Genomic DNA, 21,277 nt, shown 5'->3' on the forward strand with positions numbered 1-21,277 from the left:
TAGAAGAATACTTACCACACGAGTAACGAATGGGACAGCAGACATCCTTGTGATATATTGGTGTGCAACCATCTACGTGCAAAGTACATTCTTGCATAACACACGTTGTCATGTTATGAATGCAGTAGCAATGTTCACATGGCTTGTTCGGTGTTGGTGGAACTTTGGACCCTTCAGGGAAGTATTTTCCGTTAATACTGCAGCCATATTTGTCCATTTTGCCTAATCCAGTTGCTCCGTATTCTGCTGGAGATGAGGTGGATGTGGATGTCAGTAGATCTACTGGAACTGAAAAAAAAATACAATAGCTTAGGGATAGTTATAGGAAAATGAAACGCTGTAGGACAAAATGTACACAAAGTTTTTTCAACCCAATTTATAATTGATATATCGATTTTAAACTCGTTTTATGAGTAATTGTTTTGAATCCAGGACTAGAAGCACGGATTAAGATACGTACTACGAAACGAATCTCTAAAAGCTATTGTATCATTTCTTAAAAAATACAATAACTATACGACAGTAGGTTTAAATTCTACTTACCATCTGGACATGTGACAATGGGGCAGCATTGATCCGCGCGTTTCTCCACGGTACAGTCCTGTCCAATGGGTTTCGTGAATGGACAAACCCTCAAATAACACATCAGCATTCGGTTGTGACACGTGCAGTTAAGGCATGGCTCGTTGGTCATGATGCGGTCGCCTTCGCCATAGTGCTGGAAGTTATAGTAGCATCCCTCGACTGGAGCTGAAAATTCAAGTGTATTTTTCATTAATTTTCTTTGATCTTTTGAAATCATTCGACGCTCAATTTTTTGTTTTTTTTTTTTAAATTCTAGATGATGTCTCGATAAATTCTGGTTTTAATATTGTATATTTATTCAATAAAATCAAAAGATGAAATGATACGATAATGTCACAAACAATTTCCAAATTATAAGATAAATATAAGATATTATATTCAAGTTTCATAAGTATGTATACATATATTTAATTAAATGTTGTCATTATGTCATTCAATATCTGTTATAGTTTTGGTTTCTCACCTTCAAAGATATCTAGCGCCGTCTGGTTGCTTGCAGTAGGTGCTGAAAAGAAATGAAATTGAATAAGCAAAAGGTAGATAACACTATATAAACAGTATACCACAAGGATACTTTATGCATTAAAGGATAAGGTTGTATTAGAGACTTGATAAGTTGGCAAAAAGTGCATCAAGTCTATTCTGAACGAGGGCACTTACATTATTCAGAGTAAAGATTATCGCATTTTTCAGTTGGCCTATATTTAACCTAAGCTTTTTCTGCACTATTGTGAATTGCCAAACACAAACAACACAAAGAAATGGGCAGGAGTTGTGTGTGTACTTCCTTAACAACCCAAATGGCACAGGGGCAGTCACACGTCTGTGTTTGTTTTAAATTTTTTCCTATTAAGCAAGAAGTGTCAATTACATAAGCCTTACAGACAAAATGTACTACGCACTCATATATAATTACTTAATATGCGACAAAAGGTAATTAAAGTAACTGCGTATATATTGAAACTGTTTATTCTTAACTGCTTACGGAGGGCAAACGACGAGCTATCAATATTACCAATTGTGTTGATGCGTGAGATCAGAGAGAGAATAAAAACAGCATAGCGCTGTTTTTATTCCTATAGCGGTCCAATCATGTAAGTTGGATAATAACTATAAAATTCGCAATTTGGAAAATCTTTAAGGCACGTTTTCTAATGAATCAAACTTTAGTATGTCGATGATGTAATGATACTTTGTAATATTTGTTCATTAAAGTTCATTAAAAACATTAAACGTACATCTGTCTTTCAATGTATTTTTTTAATAAAATAATACCATTGCTCACTTTTTTTTATACTCATTATAAATGTTTGATTTTATATCGTAGTTTTACTAAAGAGTTGTAATTGTACTTTTCTTACTTTTATTTTGTTATAGATACGTTTGCGTGGTAAACACATCTATCTTAAATTTCATACCTAGTCGTATTGGCAGATTTTGTCATGACATGTTTCAAATTTATAATGACATTCAATTTAACAAATAAATATACTAATTTGATTAAACTCATAATATGAACCAAAAAGGACTTGTATTGCATTCAACTTGAGATCGTCAGCCGTTTACCTAACGGTCTCCTGGAATGTTGTTCATCTGGTTGGATATTTTTATCTTTTGTATAACAAATCAATAATTATATAATTCGTTGTTTTTTATACGATAAACTACTAACTAATACTGGAATTAAAATATTTATCAGATGATGACCTAGCCAAGAATAAATTATTAAATTTAATGTGGTTCGACACAAAGTGTTGCTTCAATGGTTGCATAATATGTGTCGTAAAAAGTCTTAAATACAATACACAATTGTGTTAGTACACACTGCGTAAAGATTAAAATAAACGCATAAGATCATTACTGATTATTTATTCATTTAAATATAGTCAAATATATTTGAATCTACTTATGTATGTAAAATCGTGTGCTTAACGACACGGTCGAAGTAATCGAAGCGAGGAGGCAGCATGAATTCAAAATTTGCACTACATTAATATGGATTGTCGTTTCAATGAATGAATGTCGCCGTGGTCGCCATGCTTGATGAAGTTCACACGGTAGACCTAAACATTGTAGGTCGAATTTGAATATACTTCCTAAGTATAACATAAATTCTACACAAATTCTATGAACTAACCGTGCTAAAATTCCTAATCTACTTATACGTGTTCATATGTACTTGTTCATTTGTCGAAACGCGTCAGATTGCACGTCATATTATAATTTATAGCTTTTTATGAATAAAATATTTCTTACGTATTATGTTGTTATTCTCTAATACCTTAAAGTTATTAAAATGGATAAGAAATTGTATTTCATATATTATAGTAAAAAATGACCTTTGCTACTTAGAGATGAAATGAATCATTGATTTTAAGATTTAGTTAAATTACTGTTGGAAATTTTAAGTCCTTTTTTTACCAATAATGCTCACGAATTGGAATATTTCGATGTGAATAATATATCGATAAAGGTTCATTCAACTTATGATCTTGGCTGCTTATACCGAAATAAATCAAAATTAGTATGGGTTAGTTTATGTTAGCGATGTGAGGCGTATATCGCGTACGGGCATCTCACGAGTAACCACTACTTCTGGGTCACGAGACAGAACAACGGTTTTACCTGTTCTTCAGTTCAACTGAATATTGTAAATTATGACTAGATAAGCGAATAAAATACAATACAATCCTATTATCGTATTCATGTGCTCTCGGGGTTTTATCGTTATTAAAGACCATTATTTATGAGTATCGTAAATTTTGTACTTGAATAAAATATTTGAGTTTGGCCCGTTTGAATCGACTACTTCTGGATTCTTGACGCGGCATACTAGAATTATTAATACCATTAGTTCTATACTATTATTCTACATATATAAGGAACTACTCGGAAAGTTCAGATTGTTTTTGGTAGTGTGCATACAAACCTGTAGAAGGCAAATCTAAAAAGTGTTTTATGGTATTTTTATGTTCACACAGCTTTTGATCCGTTATAAATCTGAATACATATATCAAAAAACTAATTTGTTAAAATAAAACAAAATAAAAGGAAAACTTATTATGGCGATCCGTTAATATCATTAAAACGGTATTCATTGTTGTTACCGTGTGAGTGTTAAAGGTTAACGAATGGGTTATAAATTCACAGGCAATTATTTAAAATATTTCGCATATCTCAGATGGATATTATGCTAATACGGCGCCAAATAATAATTCATGTTTATTATTGATGCTGCTTTAATTTGTATTGTAAGGAGTATTAAAATAAACACGTGCAAATTATGGTATTTAAATGTATGTTCTTATGTTTTTACTTTACGACTAAATGTAACTAATACCATTTTAATTTAATTAATCATGATTCATCAAATACAAATCGAATACATTAAAGCAAGTTTGATGGTTCCGTATTTAAAAGTATGATTAGCTTTATTATAGCATATACAAATACAGGGGTATTTTGCTAGTAATGTTTTGTTGTTTTGTTGTTTGTACCTGCTGTTGCGCACGCAAAGCACGCGGCTAGCGCAAACAGCGCCGCCGCCGCGCGCCTCTGATCCATTTGCCGTCGTTCTGAAAAGAAGAAAACATCGTTAATACATTATACTATAAAAACAAGGTTAAGTTTTTAATGCACGACTTTGATATTCGATTATTGGCGAGACATTTATTGGTTCTGGTCTGTCCCATGTCATTAATGACAATATAATATGGAATTAGTATATTTAATACGTGGTACCAAAATCCAAATATAGTCCTAATCCAGTATTTGTTCTGATATAATTGAGTAACATTTTACACAAGCCAAGCATTTTCCAGAAATAAAAAAATACTTTTATTTTTTTTCTATTCAATAATTTGAATAAAAAATTCACTACTATTACTATTGAATGGTACAATATGCATTTATACATTTGTATTGCTTTCCATTTTTACCATATTTTCATTTATAACTCTCCCGTGTAAACGTAATGCCGCACGCGTTCTTATATTTTAATTATACCTCGTTCACGGTGTTCAACTAGGCAATTAAATGAAGCAGCTACGAAAAAAACCGTAGCTCGAACGTAGAATGGCGTAGAGAAGTTTTCTTATTAGCGATAGGGGGCGTCTTTATTCCTACACACAATGCGATTTATTTATGGTAAAGAAAATTACATTTCTTTAATTAATGGTATACAAAAAAACTACTATAATAGGCTCTACAGGCGTAAATATTTATTCAATTAAGACGTTTTAAAAAGGAATTCATAATACAGACATTAATATTAATGCTAAAGTACTCGGTTAAACAAAAAATAATAAATTAGCATCTAAATAATGACTAGAAATTCTTTAACCTAAATAAGGGTCGGGTAGAACAAAAACCACTTGGCTTCTAACCGCAAGAATGAATATGAATAATATTAATAAGTTAGCTCTGAGCGAGGTAAAAGCGATGTTGAGGCAGAATATTAAAGCTTTTTCTTTCTTGATTAAAATGTGCTGATTCAGGCGGAACAGTAGCTGAGTTTTTAATTAATAACCTCATGCGTAATATGGGGCGTAACAAAATACACTCGGTTGGAGTATTCTTAAGTTTTTTCTCGCTCGGACGTAATAAATAGAGGTAAACAGGAGGGCGAATATGTGTCGTTGAAGTAAGAATTGAGGACGCGTGCTTGAGAGCTGAGTAGTGAGCTGTGCAGAGGGTTCGGCGCGTGTGTGCGACGATATTACACTTTCAATGACATGTTTTTATGAATACCGGATATGTACATTAACGTTTATTGTCACACGTCTGCTAAATTATTATATTCATGATTGTGTGACCGCATGGTTTCATCGATGTCCAAGCGGCTTTATACTCTTTTTACGTCTCACAATAATAAAACTGGGGTATAAATTGTTCGAAAGGCTAATAAATGTATGTGATAAATCAAGTAAATATTTTTTTATGCAAATAATACTCAAACAAAGGATTTATTTAAAATCGATTTGTGTATATTGTATTCAAATATTGTAGTGACATAATAATATTAAAACAATTTTCTACTTCCGAGTTCTTAGTTCTTTCTTCTTTAGAAACTTATAGAAATTAAGTGATAACTGGTAAAGCGTATGCTTACACTTCGTAATCAGCGAAGTCTTTTAGTCTCAATCTTTAAGCAACAGACTAATATTTATGGTAAGTAACAAGAGTCAATAACTAGAGGGCGAATTATTGTTACTCCAGCACGGAGTGGCGTTAGCGTGGGAACACATCCCAGTGCGCGTGTTGTTCTTTACACACACGGTCACACATACACAACACTTACAACTCGTATTTGTAGCTTCTAGAGCCTACCTGTGCTTATTCATTGCTTACAATTTCCTTTTTATACAATTCTAAGGAACATTGTACGAGAGAGGGGAATGTTTACCTTTATATTCCTCCCTCTTGTCTATGTTTAGATATGTGTAGGATCCTACTCGCGTTATATTGTACACTTTCAAGTAATTTCAAACATCGAATAAATCGATTTCGGAGTATTCATCTTAGCTCATCTTGGGTGAATAAATATTATCACAATCGGAGATAGGCAGGGGTGCCCCGTCTAGACGCTTCGCAAGTCACCTCCGCTGTGAGGGTGAGGGCGCGGATAATTCAACACTATCTGTTTATTTGCTCCACTAAAGATATCACGGTTCTCTGTCACTTGCAGAAGCCCTACAAATAGAAATGTGAAAGCTTTTCCAGTTTAAAGATATAAAATATGTTTAATAATGATATTTTCTCACTAGTATTACATAATACGAAAGGTAAAAGCACAGTAGTAAACTTACAATTAACTAACTTTGGAACAAAAAAAAATCCACAGCATTACAATGGAGTTCTACTTCCCAAACATAATTTAGTGTACCGTTTGTTCCACTGATGTAGCTTCCAATGTAACAGTAATCTGATAAAATAAAGTAAAATATCGGAGAGGGCTTTACAATAAATAAAGTAAATTATAAGTTTACGGCGGCTTACCTATCGGGTCAAGCGACTCTCTTTATAGTTTTTATATGGAGATTAACTCGGGGCTACACCTCGCTACGCTTACATTCATTTTCCTTTTTTCACATTAAAATAGAATTCCATTACGATAGTTCTTTGTAAGTATTATATTTTATGCGTCTTCTTGATGTATAATATCCATGTATAATGTGTCATCATCATCAAGTATACTTAAAACTTCCTCTGTGTGGCACAAATGGGTCAAGTGAGCTATTAAAATTTTGATTAAATCCGCTTATTTCAAACGATTTTCTATGCTGTGCAATTTAAAAAACTTTGTCTTAATAAGTAATATTATTTCGAGATGAGAAAAAAATATAAATGAAGAAAATATTCTATTATCAATGCTTAAGTGGCATGTAACGGAATTCGATTAAAGTACTGCATTTACGACCGAATATAGATGCAATTTGAGTGCAATCAGTCCAGAAACCAATAAAAATGATTGAATAGTATCAGAAGGGCACTGTGGGTCGGTGGCCGTCGTTCGTGGCGCAGTTACCCAATATACAATTTCGGAATAGTGCAACCGCAGCGAACATTGACATCAACGGACATCTTATTTCAAATTGTCACGAAGAGTTTCCGCTTTGGTTGTATGTACCACACAAATAAATATTAATTCGACAAACGATATTTTGAATAGCATAAAATTAATTGAAAAATTTAACTGATTACAACATTATGCTGAGATAAAAGTAAAGTTTAGATTCTATAGATTGAATCCTAAAAGTGGTCTATGTTAAAAAATAGTGACATAATAAAGGCGTGAGGTGGCGCGGCGTGTTCGCACGCTCAGCTATCCCATGCACGCGTAGCTGTTCGCACAATGCGCTCACGTACTCAACTCGCGATTATCAACTGTCGTAAATTACTAATGATTAGCATAGCTGTCGTGGACACGGCGACACCTAGTTGTTAGATTCGGCTAAAAGCTGCATTATTAAGCAATAATTGTCCTTAAATTGTAGCGGTCGATTAACGGCAGACTTAGACACATGTGCATACAAAGTATTTGGTACACCTCACGCGTTCCGGATAATGAACGTTAATGTTTATTAAGTATCACCGTTAGCGCAATAACATTGTCTTCGTAATATCGCTTTCAAAGTAACATCAAAGACATCAGAGATTCAGGGTGGCAACACAATGTTTTATGCTGAATAATATATAAAGCTAAGAGGGTTCGATATAGGGCACTCGTGTGGAAGAAAATTCACGTGACAGAGTTTACGTCTCTCAGGGAAATGGGTAGGCTGAGAGCAAATATTATTTTCCTCGCAAGTCGTTTGGAGTTCATTGACCCGTGCAAATTTTGTGTCAGATTGTACCAGTAAAAACTATCTAGACTGCTTCACTACATAACAGTTCTTGGGTTTTTTTTATTGGGACTTTCTGCACATCTTATCTTTGAAAGTATCAGGCAATGACAAACTAAGTCTTGTATGCAATAATTCATGACTTCCTTTAACAGAAATACAAATCAAAATAACTACGTAAATAAGTAATGCAATGACGTATTTATAAAATTAAATGAGATTTTCGAATTATATTATTTTCCTTAACATCGTCAGGTTATGACTAATTAACCACGACGATAAATTTCTAGTGGAATTATCGAATATCGTTTCGTGTTTGATATATTAAAATAATAACCATATGTCACTAATAACTAATAACACAAGTAAGGCAACCTTTCCCATTAGGGATAAATTGAAAAAAAAAGTAATAATAACACAAGTAAGTGAGAAATATTAAAAAGGACATAGACAGTAAATTAATTTGCAAATATAGTACTAAATGAGCGCAATACAAAAGGAAAACCCATTAAATGACTCATAATTTCTTATTAAAAGCAATAAAATTTTAATGACAACAATGTAAATAGGTACTTGAACCAGTGTTTCGTGGAGCGGAAAATACTAAGAGAATATAGACGTTAATTAGATGTGATAAATTACTTTGATTACTCCAGTTAGGCTGACACCTAGCGGTGCTAACTCCTAATCACATCTTCATCGTCTCGCTTCCTGTTTATAGACTTATCTGATTTAAATAGGGAATTATATGAAAATATTTATAGTATATATCGACATGAACATCGATGGGAAGACAAATAATTCTCTTATACCATTCTATACTGTTGATTAAATAAATGTAGAATATTTACAAAATTCAATATAGACTGAGGTTAAATACTTGGATATAGTTGGCATTGGTACATTAGCTCAACTCGATATTACATTCTACAACTTTCTATAGAGTTCACCAATAGTGGAATTCAGTGTTATCGAAAGGAGGCGAACATGATTAGAATAGAGCTAATATATCTCACGTTCCGTATTAACTCGACCCCGGGCAGAGTCAGGCCGTAGTGATATCGGGCATTGCGCGGGCGCACGTACGACTTGCTAACGTAGTCCGAATAATTTAGGTAAATCCAAGCTAGACATCTCATCACCGTTACACTGTGTTAACATTCCAAACGGATATTTTACGAATTATCTTAATTCCATTCCGTTTCGCGTTTGTGATAAATCTTTTTAAAATATGGCTGGTTATAATTGGACACATAATTTACTACAACATATTACTTAAAGAAATAAATAATACTAAGATAGTATTATTTATTTCTAATAAAGGTTATGATTTAAATATGAATGCGACATCCGCTATAATAACATAACAGATATACCTATTCAATTGAACCTTCGTGCTTATATTGCCTATTGATTTTATGGAAGTCATAACATTTCATAGTTACGTTAGTAAGTAATCCTTTGTGTGTGTGTTCGAAGAAAGCAGTGTCGACTGGGAAGGTATGAGTACTGTTGCTAGGCATAGTATGACTTCGCGATAGCTCTCGGCCGCGACGCTCACACGACGAACATTGCCCCTGCGTGCCTTTGCTGCGCCACCATCTCACATTCAAGGTACATTTTTAACAGTTTAGACTTGACCATAAATTGTTATGGCCTTGTTTCTAACAGTTAAGCCTAGACCGTGTCTCCAGGTAATCTAGATTTTTAAATATTTTACACATATTGTTTGAAGTTTATTGTCACAGTGTATAGATATAATTTATTTTTCCATGAATACAAATTGATGTTTAAGAGAGCAAACATTCAATATTAGACACGATTTCGAGTATCCCTCGTGTAATTAACGACGCCGTTTACCCATAGTAGTGCCACCCCTGCACGTTTTTCGTCCTTTGGGATAAGTACCGATTCTGATAGTTATTTTGGCGACCACTGACCCGAAACTCTTGTCCACCCTTCTAAATTAGAGTTAGCGTTCATAGTGACCTTTAAGTCGGTTATTGCTGTATTTGAAATGTAATTGAAGGGGCTAAGGGCAATCGGAATCGTTGGGGAGTGGAAAAAACACGTGCAGGTACAGTTAGACACCGCGGATAGGAAATATGTAGGTACTAGGTACTAGGAAGTAACCGAAGGCTACGTGATGTCTATTGACTTGTATTCGCAGTCATGTACGAATGGTTCGTGTCGTCGTCTTTACGAGCGTCTGACCGATAGCTCACCGGCCAGTCATTACCAGCCATATCTTTATGTGAGGAATGAATAGTAAGCACTTGTAAACTAACGTCAAATCTGCCTTTGAACGACCAACCATAGGCACGTACTGAATTTAACTTTACAGCCATTTTCCACTAAGTGCAGTACTTCCTAAAGCCTTTTACAGTTAGAATGCTTCGTAGGTATGTGCTTTTTAGGAGCACTCTTTGCGCTTCAAAACTGCATATTCACATACGGAATTTTCGCACATTAACATGTTTTGCATCGTAATCAGCTTCCTATTTCTATTTGAGCTTAAGAAACATAAAATTCAAACGCGGCACTACTGTTCTCATAGAGCCTGCAATGTCAGAACTGGTTCGACTACAAAAAGGATAAAAAAGGGTTTTTAACATGAAATATTTATGTGATGCATTATCATATTACACGGGAATCGTGTTCATCTCTTAGAAAATTATGCTATTCGTTTTCACTTGGCAACCGCAGGCGGCCTGGCAAAAAGTTTGGTTTTTGTTAACTTTTTACTCAGACTGCAAGTCAGCCTATGTTTGACCTCAAACAGTTATTTATGTTATTTTAAAAAAAATAAGTTCAACAATAGAGCCAATGTTGGTGTAAACTACTAGAAGAAGGTTTACTATGCAGGCTAACGTGTATAAATTACATGTTTTTGAGGTGTACTAAAGTTAGTTTTGTACTAAATAAAAAACAATATATTTCAGCAAAATACTATAGAAAATATACAACGTTAGAGTGCAACATTTTATATGAGAAGCAAGAGACTCATTCGTAATGGTGCTTATTCAGATAACGAGCGAAGTTATGTATGAGGCGTCTGTTTGAGGAAATGGCTGGACCCAGAGCGCGGAGCTCAACTTATTAACCGTGCAATAAGGTTCTTACGAGCGATTCTAAAGATACACCGCCGGTATTATCATCTAGCTGCGAGGTTGGGTTTTATTGCAAGGCTATTAAATGAAAGCTATTAAATGTCGTGTTTTAATCAACTCACTACGTGTATCGTTAAAAATCATTAAAATTTAACGCAACTCGTGGTGCTCATAAATGGAAATAATTCTATAATTAAGAAGTCATTGTGGAGATATTGAAATTTTTGTAATTTATTATGCATTACAGTTATAACCTTCCTGTTGACCAGCTGTTTACACAAAGTCTATCAATGTTATTAATATCGATTCTTTAATACATTTTAGTTAAATAAAAGCCTGTGCTTGTCCTTCACTTAACTGCATATAGAATCCATAAAAACTATTACGTGTAATGTAAAAAAATAACCTTTGAACTCGTTTTTATTTTCAAACTATGTAAGGAATATTAAAGACACCAATTTCAGAAGTATATTTCACTTATCTGAGGCACCAATGATGTCTCTATCTGTTCATGAAGAGACTAGCAAGGCTTTGAGACTTAACCAGACAAGTTTGCTTTTAATATAAACGTCTAATTATTCATTGACAATCACTAATAGTTAATATATACTTGTATAGAACAAATATTAATGAAAGCTTTAAGTCCAGCGGGGTCAAGTTATGCGTACAGCATCGACCCACATTTGAAGGAATACAAGTAGCTGTGGAGAAAATTTACCGCTAACGTTGCCATATAAGCTGTATGAATTTTAGGTCGCATAGTATGCTCTTGCGCCGACATCTGCGCAAATATTGATTTAGTAAGTCGAAGACACAATAGCGGTGTTTGGGCCAAGCCCGCATAGTCTTATTATGCGATCGTGACGACTGAGCCTCATCAATATCTTAAAACAAAACACTACCAGCATATCCCATTTGGCAACTGTTTTTACATGTTAGGAATTCTTCTTAATAAACCGCATTGGGGTAATATTATATCGTATATCAATACTACTACGTAATTCTTAATGTTTATCTAAAAATTATTTTATTATGAAATCGTATAAGTTAAAATATTTATAAAAAAATATTTATGGCGTTCGTTTATTGCGCTAAATAAAAAAAATGTTCTTGAAGTAATCAATTGCTCTAAAAATTATCAGGATGGACATGGAATACGTCTTGTTTTGCTTGATCATCAGATATTTAATCTGCTTAATTTTGTTTATATTTTCCTTTAAACGAATCACACAAATCAAATTTGAATTACAACCGAATAGAAAAGTAATCATAATTATTGTTTTAAAGCGGAATAATTCAAGTTCTATATCAAATAATCATAAAACATGCTCTGAGACCGGAAATTATCTCGTTTTACGCACATCAGCCTTATGCAACATTCCCTATTAAGTATAATTTCGTACCGTTAGCAAGATGCGTACATATCAACTTACTATAATCGAAATTTTAATTTGAAGTTTATATAAATATTTCTTGAAATATTATATAAAGTAATTTGCAGAAATTCTTGAGAACAGTATTAGTAATACACCTTTATTTCCAAAACTTAATAGTAATAGATTATAAATTTCATTGATTTTGAATTGAGAAAAAAAATATACAAAGCATATTTTTTGTGAATAGAATTGACAAAATTTATGCCATAGAATTAACAAGTAAGTTTTGACATTAAAAATAAAATTAAAATGTTAGGAATTCCATATGTCGTAATTTCATAAACGTAATACTAATTATATCAGGTTATTATGTGTATATTATACAATCCGGCAACATTACTAACAACAATACGTCTAAAATTTTACTATCGCTTGTACAAAAAAATCAATACCAATTTATAAATATTTACCAGCGCTAAACTGTAACCATTGCATCATGGATTTTAAGCAAAGAAATGGACGTTAAAATCGATTTCGATGCATGAAAAAGATAAGCCGTCATTCTTATCGTAATAGACCTGTCCGACTACGAAATGGAAATTTAATTTTGTACCAATGTTATTGTACGATGTTTGTGACTTGTCTCTTTGAAGTTTGAACTCTTAACAAATCGCAAAAAATACATATAAACCGCATAAATTATGTTGTGATATTTGGAAACGACGATAACTATCATTTAAGTTAAATTGCGGGTACTAAGATGATTTTTTATTCGTCTATAGAAATAAAGAGAGTTCTAAACTCAATACTTTTATTTAAATATTAAATTGTTTAGCCTTCATACACTTTCCCGAATATATGAATATATGAACTGTATACATATATATTCTACTATTTTTATTACTACACTATTTCAACCTTATTTCGTATTGTTTAGAATCCCATACTGTCCCTTCTATAATGACAGCAGTTGCACATGTTTCTTTAAATTAAATTTATGTCTGCAATAAGAAATGTAAATTTAAAAAGATAAAACAAGTAAAACAGTTAAATTCTATTGTGCCTATGTACCTGACTAAATAAATTACTTTATGCCATTTGCATTAGTTCCCGTTGCATTGATTTGTTCATTGATAATGTAAACGCAATGTCATTAATTTATTCTAACAAGTATTCTTAGAACGATTCTTGACTCTTAATATTACCAGTTTTCAATACAAGTTATTTTTAATGTAACTCAAAGATCAATGTCACTGTTTAAATGTACAAATTAATTTAAATGTACCAAAAAAGCCTTATTTTAAGTCTTTAATAATAGAGGATTGGCACACGATTACTCATCACTCTGCATTCTACATCAAAATTATTTCAGATAGTTTTTGGTATATTTTGCAAGAAACTGAAAATGCATTAGCGAGCTTATGCTCGCCGGGAATTATCGATACTATTATATATAAAATCATGCAGCGATTGGGAGTACAAATTGAGCAGAGTGTGCAACAACACACCACTATAGGACAATGACATCGTACGTTCCGCACGATAAAACTTGAACTTTATAAATTATAATCTCAAGACTTTTTATAACCGACATAATTGACTATAATACAACGGTTCTAATCGATATTCTTTGTATATTGTTTTGAATTTTCTATAACGAATTCGGAATTAATTTACGATTTTCCGGTGTTTGCAAAATTGGCACATAAAACTGCATGAGGACCTTTATTACTCGGTCACGAAAAGGAAAAAAAACATTTGGCAATGAATGAATTCGAATTACTGTCGAGTACACATTGTTAATGTCGGGTCAATGTTATATCTGTTTTCCCGGATCGAAAGTTTCAAAGGCAAAGATCCAAACCGCTTTTATTTGAACGCAAACAATGGCTGCTCAGTGTTAAGTAGACTCCTTATTCTCTCACGCCTCACCCTCTAGGTACTCGTCGGCTCGGTCTCCAGACAAAGTTTGTAGTGAGTGCAACAGACACACTTCACTAACACAAACTCATATATATATCGGTACAAATACTAATTGGTAAAAGACCTATGCAAACAAAACTTGAGAATTTTTACTTGGTAAATGGTAAAGTGGATATGTCTATTTGTCTTGATATTTAGAGTGTGGGTGCCATGACTTTAGCTGTGAGTCTCGAGAGCTCTTTAATGAGGTAGCAAATGAAACAGCCTCCTTTTGTTTCGAAGCTTTTCCCATTATTAAAAATATATTATTTAAGGTATTAGTAATTTTAATAAAAAAAGATCTTGCAATATAAATACTAAAACATAAAACATTTAAAGTCACATAATAGCAATTTTGGTTATGTTACAACTCAATTGTGCTATAAGCAATACCATACTTAGCAAACAAAAAGTTCGAGACACAATCAAATGTCAATACCTAACAAATTGGCTGTTAATTATAAATCGATGTTTCTATAAAGGTACTGAATAGCACCAAAAGATATTAGTCAGGGGTCACAAATGAGAAAAAATATTGGGAACAGTGACGTTAAAACTTTCACGCCTTATACGAATCTGATTGACGCGAAAGGCGATTACAATTGTAATAAAAAACTTGGGGCACAAGCAAAAACTAAAGCTAAGTAACATCATAACCTACATTCCATCGAACAGTGAATGTGGTATTGTTATTTTATGTGAATTCTAAACGAATGAACGTAAGGCCATATTCGTGCGTTTTTCTTTATCGGTCATTGTGTCCGGTGTGGAGAGACTTTATGCTATATTGATATTCAAGTGGTGACCCGGCACAAGGTTCTTACATGCAAGCTGTGTCAGGCCTTTCTTCATCGGAAACCTATGAATATGCTAGCAATTTATTAATAGTGAATGTATTCACCATGTTCAAAGACCTATTTTTGCTAAATATGTCTAGGCGTCACTTGAGTACAACATTCTTAATTCCGCATTAAGAATTAATTTAATAACAATAATTACTATTTATTAAAAAAAACAATAAATAATTAAAGAGCCTACACTTCGAGATTTAATGAACCCAATCTAATTTTGAAAACTCCTTTAAGTTTGTACAGTTTTATAAGAAAAGCAAATTTACTTTCACCTTTATTTCTAAGCGTCTAAAGTAATGGCTGAATTAACAAATAAAGACCGAAGTAAAGGAACTAAAATGACGTGTTTTTATAACAAACTTAAAAGAGAATAACGGTTTTGATTTCGTGCAAAAGTGTGTTATGATACCATTTACTGGAAATGAAAATTGCTTCGTCATATTTTGCTATAAAATTGTCATATTAAATTTTGCGTCTTCATTCTAAGGAGGCCTTTTTAAAGTGAACATTTATCCGTAAATACGGTTGGGTAATTTAAAAAAATACTATTATAATAGTGAATTAAGTCGAATAAATTTAAAACAACGACCGCTGAACTTCATGGTTGACAATATATTGGCTAGTACTTGTTACAGGTCAATGGCACCCGAGCCCACGAGCCCAGATTGAGTTCCCCATAAGTTGAAATATTCTTAGGAAACGGCGCGGTGCGAGGCTTGCAGTTCAGCATAGCATTAAAAGTCTTCCGTCCTATTACACGAATATTGGCGCATATTCTCATTAACACACGGCCTTTGATTATAATATGGGGAATTAGTTTTCGTATTATTTTTTAAAAGGTTCTTCATATTCGTCGCAGAAATTGGCCAGAATGTTGAAGCTACCTTCAAAAGCTATCATGACGCTTCACTGAATTCTTGTCATGCCTCATTAAAACTATCTAAAACTTCTTATGGATAGACGTTACGTCTATGTTAAAACTATTAAAAAAATCAAATTGCCACCAGCCAACCACCAGCAACCTGGTAAACAAATATTTAAGAAGGTTTTCGTTTAGCTATTTCATTATTTAAACGCATATTTACCCTTCTAGAGTGAACACCATGTATACTTTATTAAAATAAAAACATTATAAAAAAATAAATCAATGGTAATAATGTACAACCTCAGATTTCTGAATCTATTTCATAATCATTCAGATCAGCCTCCAGTGACTACACATCGTCGACTTTTTGGGTCTAAGACATGTCGGTTTCCTCACGATGTTTTCCTTCACCGTTCGAGCAAATATCAAATGCGCACATAGAAAGAAAGTCCATTGGTGCACAGCCGGGGATCGAAACTACGACTATGAGAGTCGCACGCTGAAGCCAACACTGCTCTAACCTGTTTTTATATCTTATAAAAAATCACAACTGATTTCGACTAAAATTAAGTCGTCACGTAATTTACTAGTCATTATGTTTGAATGTTAAATATGATCGACGATGAATAGGGCATGATTCTGATATCCGTAAACAATAAGATGTGATGCTATTGGCCTTGTGTTTTTGCATTTGTCAAAAAAAGCGACGAAACATCAGGGTCGTTAGAGAAGAAGTCATCTAGGTATTTAACTGCCATCAAATGAGCGTAATTCCGCGCGCTAAGTGCAGGCTCTACGCAAAACAAAAGAATCGGAAGTATTCCGACCTTGCCATCTTGACAAATCTTATCTATACGAAATATTGCATCTGGGTGGTGTCGGTAAAATAAATGTTTAAAATATTTATACAACTGTATGTTTTTATAACAATTTACGTATAAAATAATACATTTGTTGCCGTATTTAGATAAAAAAAATAAAAATGATACTATTTTCCACTTCGGAGACTTAGTTTCAGACCTCGTGTTTAATATTTCCCATAGGTATTCATAATTTGCATAATTATATCATTATAAACCTGTTCCAGTGCCATTGTCGAATTAAATTTAAAGCATTTCAACAATAAATATAAACCGAAACATTTGCGTATCAGAATACGATTTTTATGTGGTTATAATAACCGTAGAATTAGAGGCTTATTTCTGAGAAAGAGGAATTTGTAACGGTTTCAAACATATTTTCTTTGTTTAGCCTCGTGTACACATCCATTGATAAAAAAAAAATTTAAAGCACCTTCTTTTAGTACAACTGTACACTTTACATAATATTCTAAATTCAATATTTGAATATTATTGGATCATTGTTGCGCGCGTAAATAAATATATTTTTCTTCTATGGCCCATTCATTTTATTTGTCATTGCCAAGTTATATTAGTACTCAACGTTTTGTATGTAATGTTCGCAGAAATGTTTAAATTCTAAGAATGGTAGCTTCACAAGAAGCTTACTACGTGAACAATGTTCAGTGATGCATCAATCCCTGCGAATCGTAAAAATTATCGACGCAATTTGAAAAGTGACGTTATACCTAACTATGTAACTCGTTATTATATCGACAATGTATTAACAAATGTTTTTGAAACAAGGCTACTTTGAGACTGTTGTGTTTTATTGCTTTGTCATTGAAATTCAGCGATGAAATTTAATTCTAACTAACTTAAAAACCGAACCGAAGGACATTTAATTTTAAATAATAATGCATGAAAAGCTGATGTTTTTGATGTTTTAAAACCTAGTCAATAAATGTAAAAAAACAGCGTAAACACTTGATCGAATAATACCACTTATGTTTTCAATAGTGATTTAATGATTACGTGCAAATATTGTAATTGCGGTTTGCGTAAGTTAAGATGGAGGGCGTTACGTCGGAACCTTCACCCTGCTCTTGAACTCAAATGCACGTCCGCTGCCCGCCGAGCTTTGCGCAATCAACCACGTCGAACATTTACACTATCTGCACACTCTGACAATTATTTCCAAAACAACCATCCATCATCACGTATATAGTATACTAAATATATAAAGTATAGTCAAAGTTATTTAAATTTAAAGAAATATTTAAATGCTCGTTAAAAATTGCCAGACCAGACGTGCAAATATGCTTGTGAATGAAAATATTTAGGCTGCTCCTCCGAGCGCGTAAAGATAGATTGAAAAACCAAGGATAATTTAATGTTTTTAAAATGAATAAACTATTTGATTTTATTAAGAATGTAAATATAATTGTTGTACATGATGTTACTCTTATCGACTTGACTGCTTCGTGGCATTATATTTGTACATTAAATAAGAAACGAATTTTCTGTACTTTATTCTTGTTTTTTTTTATAAAAAAAAAGTTTTTTAAAAAAGAAAAGTTGATTAAGGAATATGCGAAGGTATGATTCAGTAAGTCATCATGTTAATAAAAAATGCGATTAAAGGAAAATGTGTAAATATTTTTCCTCAGAATAAATTTTGTAGTTGAAGTCGTAAAGGTAAAATACTTTTTTGATGGCTAGTATGTTTAAAATATAAACTATAGATCATACAATTTATGGAATGATATAGCTATCCAATGTTCAGACCAAATTATTTTCTAACCATTTTGGCTTTATTTAATTTTATAATTCAATTTTATTATATTATTCAACCACTATAAAAAAATCTTAAAAAAACTTTATTATTTTAGATTATCTTAAAAGCCACGGAAGCTAATATTTCTAAAACAAATATGAGGAAAACGGTCGGATTTAAATAATTTTGTTAATTAATATTTATTTCAATAAATTTACTCATTAAATAGCTTATAGTTTTTGTTATTAAACGTTTGGTTCAACGTGGCAGCTGTAACTACAATTGCGAATTATTAGTACAGACGAGTGTGTAATATCGGATTGGATACGCTTGTTCTCGTCAGCTTTATCAGTACGCAGGCTACCATTAGAGCATTGCAATTTAATTATTATTTATACCCACTTAGCGTTTCATAAAACTGGGGAAATAACTTCGACAATTTTTTTTTATTTAAAAAAATATTTTTACAAAAATAATTAGTTTCGAATCGTTTAGCTGCCTCTATATTCATTGGTAAATACAGGAAATAATATAATTTATTGCAATTAATCGATTAAAATATTATTTGTAAGTGATATTTAAGCTATTTATTTTGTAATGGTTTTTTTTATTATTAAGAATCTTTGACTTTATTAATAACGTGTGAGATAAATATAAGGCTTATTGAAATGGTTTATTTTTACCGATTTTTTATTAATCTACATTACAAAACCTCACTGCTGGAAATCATAAATTTTGAAATATTCTCAAAAAAATTCACTTGCATTGTAAAGTGTTGCATTATAAAGTGTTAAAAACATCGCGTTTAGTGTACTATTAAAATAGCTTCCTTTATAAAACAGTTACGCTTCACTGCACAAACCATTGAAAATGAAAATAAATCTTTAAAATCTGAAATGTAAAGTCCCCTAAGACAATAGAATAGCTATGTGCAATTCAGCGGACGCGACGATAGCGCGGCGGGGCTCTCTTGAAAAGCTCAAACCGGCTCTTTCAGCCGTAAAGCGTTGTCTTCAAACTATTCCCAACTTGCTAATGCAAGTCAAACTTTTAAAACTTTTTCAATCAGTCAAACAATAACTTTAGTTATAAATAATTTAAAATTCGGCTTTGTTCAGCAAAATTAATTAAATAAAAATATTAAAAAACTTACCACACTTTTCAGTAGTAAGCTCGCGTCCACTTCCGTGGTGGTTAGTGTTCGTTATAAAAATTCGAAGTCGTTGTATATGAGAGTGGCACTGTCCAGCAGCAAATAGCCAGTGGTATGGGAAACGTGATGCCTATGGCACGGCCGGGCCGGCACTGACGCGAAGCGGGCGCTCGCGCGATGCCGCCGCTCTCGGAGGCTTCGCAGCGCGAGCTTTCAGCAATACACGGTCCGCACGCACTGCACACTGCACTCGCCGGTCGCCCTAGCCTCTTCCTACTGCCTACCCACGCGTTGCGATCTTACTATCGTCTACTGTTTCGAACGCCCGTCGCACGTTTGAACTCTGCGCAGTGCCCGCCTTAACGTATAAATATGAGGAGCAGTGGCGGGGGCCGGCGCCGGACCATGGACGCATCGCGAATCCACATCGGCATAAATTGAAGATGCAGTCGGTGTCCTCCAGATTGATTTTATTGCTTATCTATCACAGCCAATTAGCAAAGGCTAGCCACCCGAACTTGTCACGATTTCCGTATACACGAAGTTAATACACGCCACGCAGTATAATTGCTTTACACTCACTTGCAGGTGAATACAACTCAAGCGTATCCGTTATATAAGTGCTAAGTACGTTAATGAAAATGTTTATTTTTTAATTTTCGTTATTTTGTATAAAAAAGAGGTTAATAAAGTCTTGATTTATAACTTAATTGGACGTCGCGGAAGTTGTCGACGAATAACCAATATCAAACCGAGGATGTTAACATTATTTATCTCAATATAGTCAGTGCTTCAAAGCTCCAGTCTAGAGAACAGGATAGATACTTGCTTGACCAGTACAACGCACATTGAAAACTGCAGACAACCTACGCAATGGACTTGTGAGGGAATGAAGCTCCTAAACTAAGGATATTGGAGGATACACAATAACAATTAAAAATCAACATAAAGTGTAAAATCATTATCAAAGAAATATCTGTATCTTTGTGTTTGAATCTCTATTACAACACGTAGTTTAGGCACTATTATTTAATTTTTAAAGAAAAATATTGAGGACTTTATTACTAGTCTAAAAATAAAATAAATACCCCTGTATGATACGTAAATAGAACGAACCAGAACACTATCATAATTGACAAATAATATGGAATTAATTGGACAGCTAATAGAACACTAGATGTATTTTTTAACATTTCTTATAACCATCAACTTATACTATTACACTTTTAAATGAATTCATAATTCCAGAACTCCATTTAAACGCACTCAAACTTCATTTCCGCTTGGCTTGAGGTGTTACCTATGCAAATCGTTAACCAAAATTCAAATTTAATTCAAATCGTTTCTATTCCCATCTAAGATATTAGTTGTAATTTATGTATATACATTTCATAAATCAATTAGATGTGGCGATAA

General features: G+C 33.1%; 1 protein-coding gene across 1 annotated transcript in view; it reads right to left on the reverse strand.

Annotated features, from left to right (window-relative positions):
* The window catches only part of LOC110992708 (mucin-12), a 29,750-nt gene extending 9,563 nt beyond the window's left edge, over window positions 1-20,187 (reverse strand). The window contains exons 1-5 of the mRNA XM_022258632.2: window positions 19,862-20,187; window positions 4,083-4,160; window positions 1,049-1,090; window positions 544-750; window positions 16-288 (exon numbers count right to left, since the gene is read on the reverse strand). Of these exons, the coding sequence (XP_022114324.2) occupies window positions 16-288; window positions 544-750; window positions 1,049-1,090; window positions 4,083-4,149 (589 nt within the window). The 5' untranslated portion in view covers window positions 4,150-4,160; window positions 19,862-20,187. The remainder of the gene's footprint in view (window positions 1-15; window positions 289-543; window positions 751-1,048; window positions 1,091-4,082; window positions 4,161-19,861) is intronic.
* Between the last annotated feature and the right edge of the window lie 1,090 nt (window positions 20,188-21,277).

The sequence above is a fragment of the Pieris rapae genome, chromosome 7, assembly GCF_905147795.1.
Source record: "Pieris rapae chromosome 7, ilPieRapa1.1, whole genome shotgun sequence".
NCBI classification, from domain to species: domain Eukaryota; kingdom Metazoa; phylum Arthropoda; class Insecta; order Lepidoptera; family Pieridae; genus Pieris; species Pieris rapae.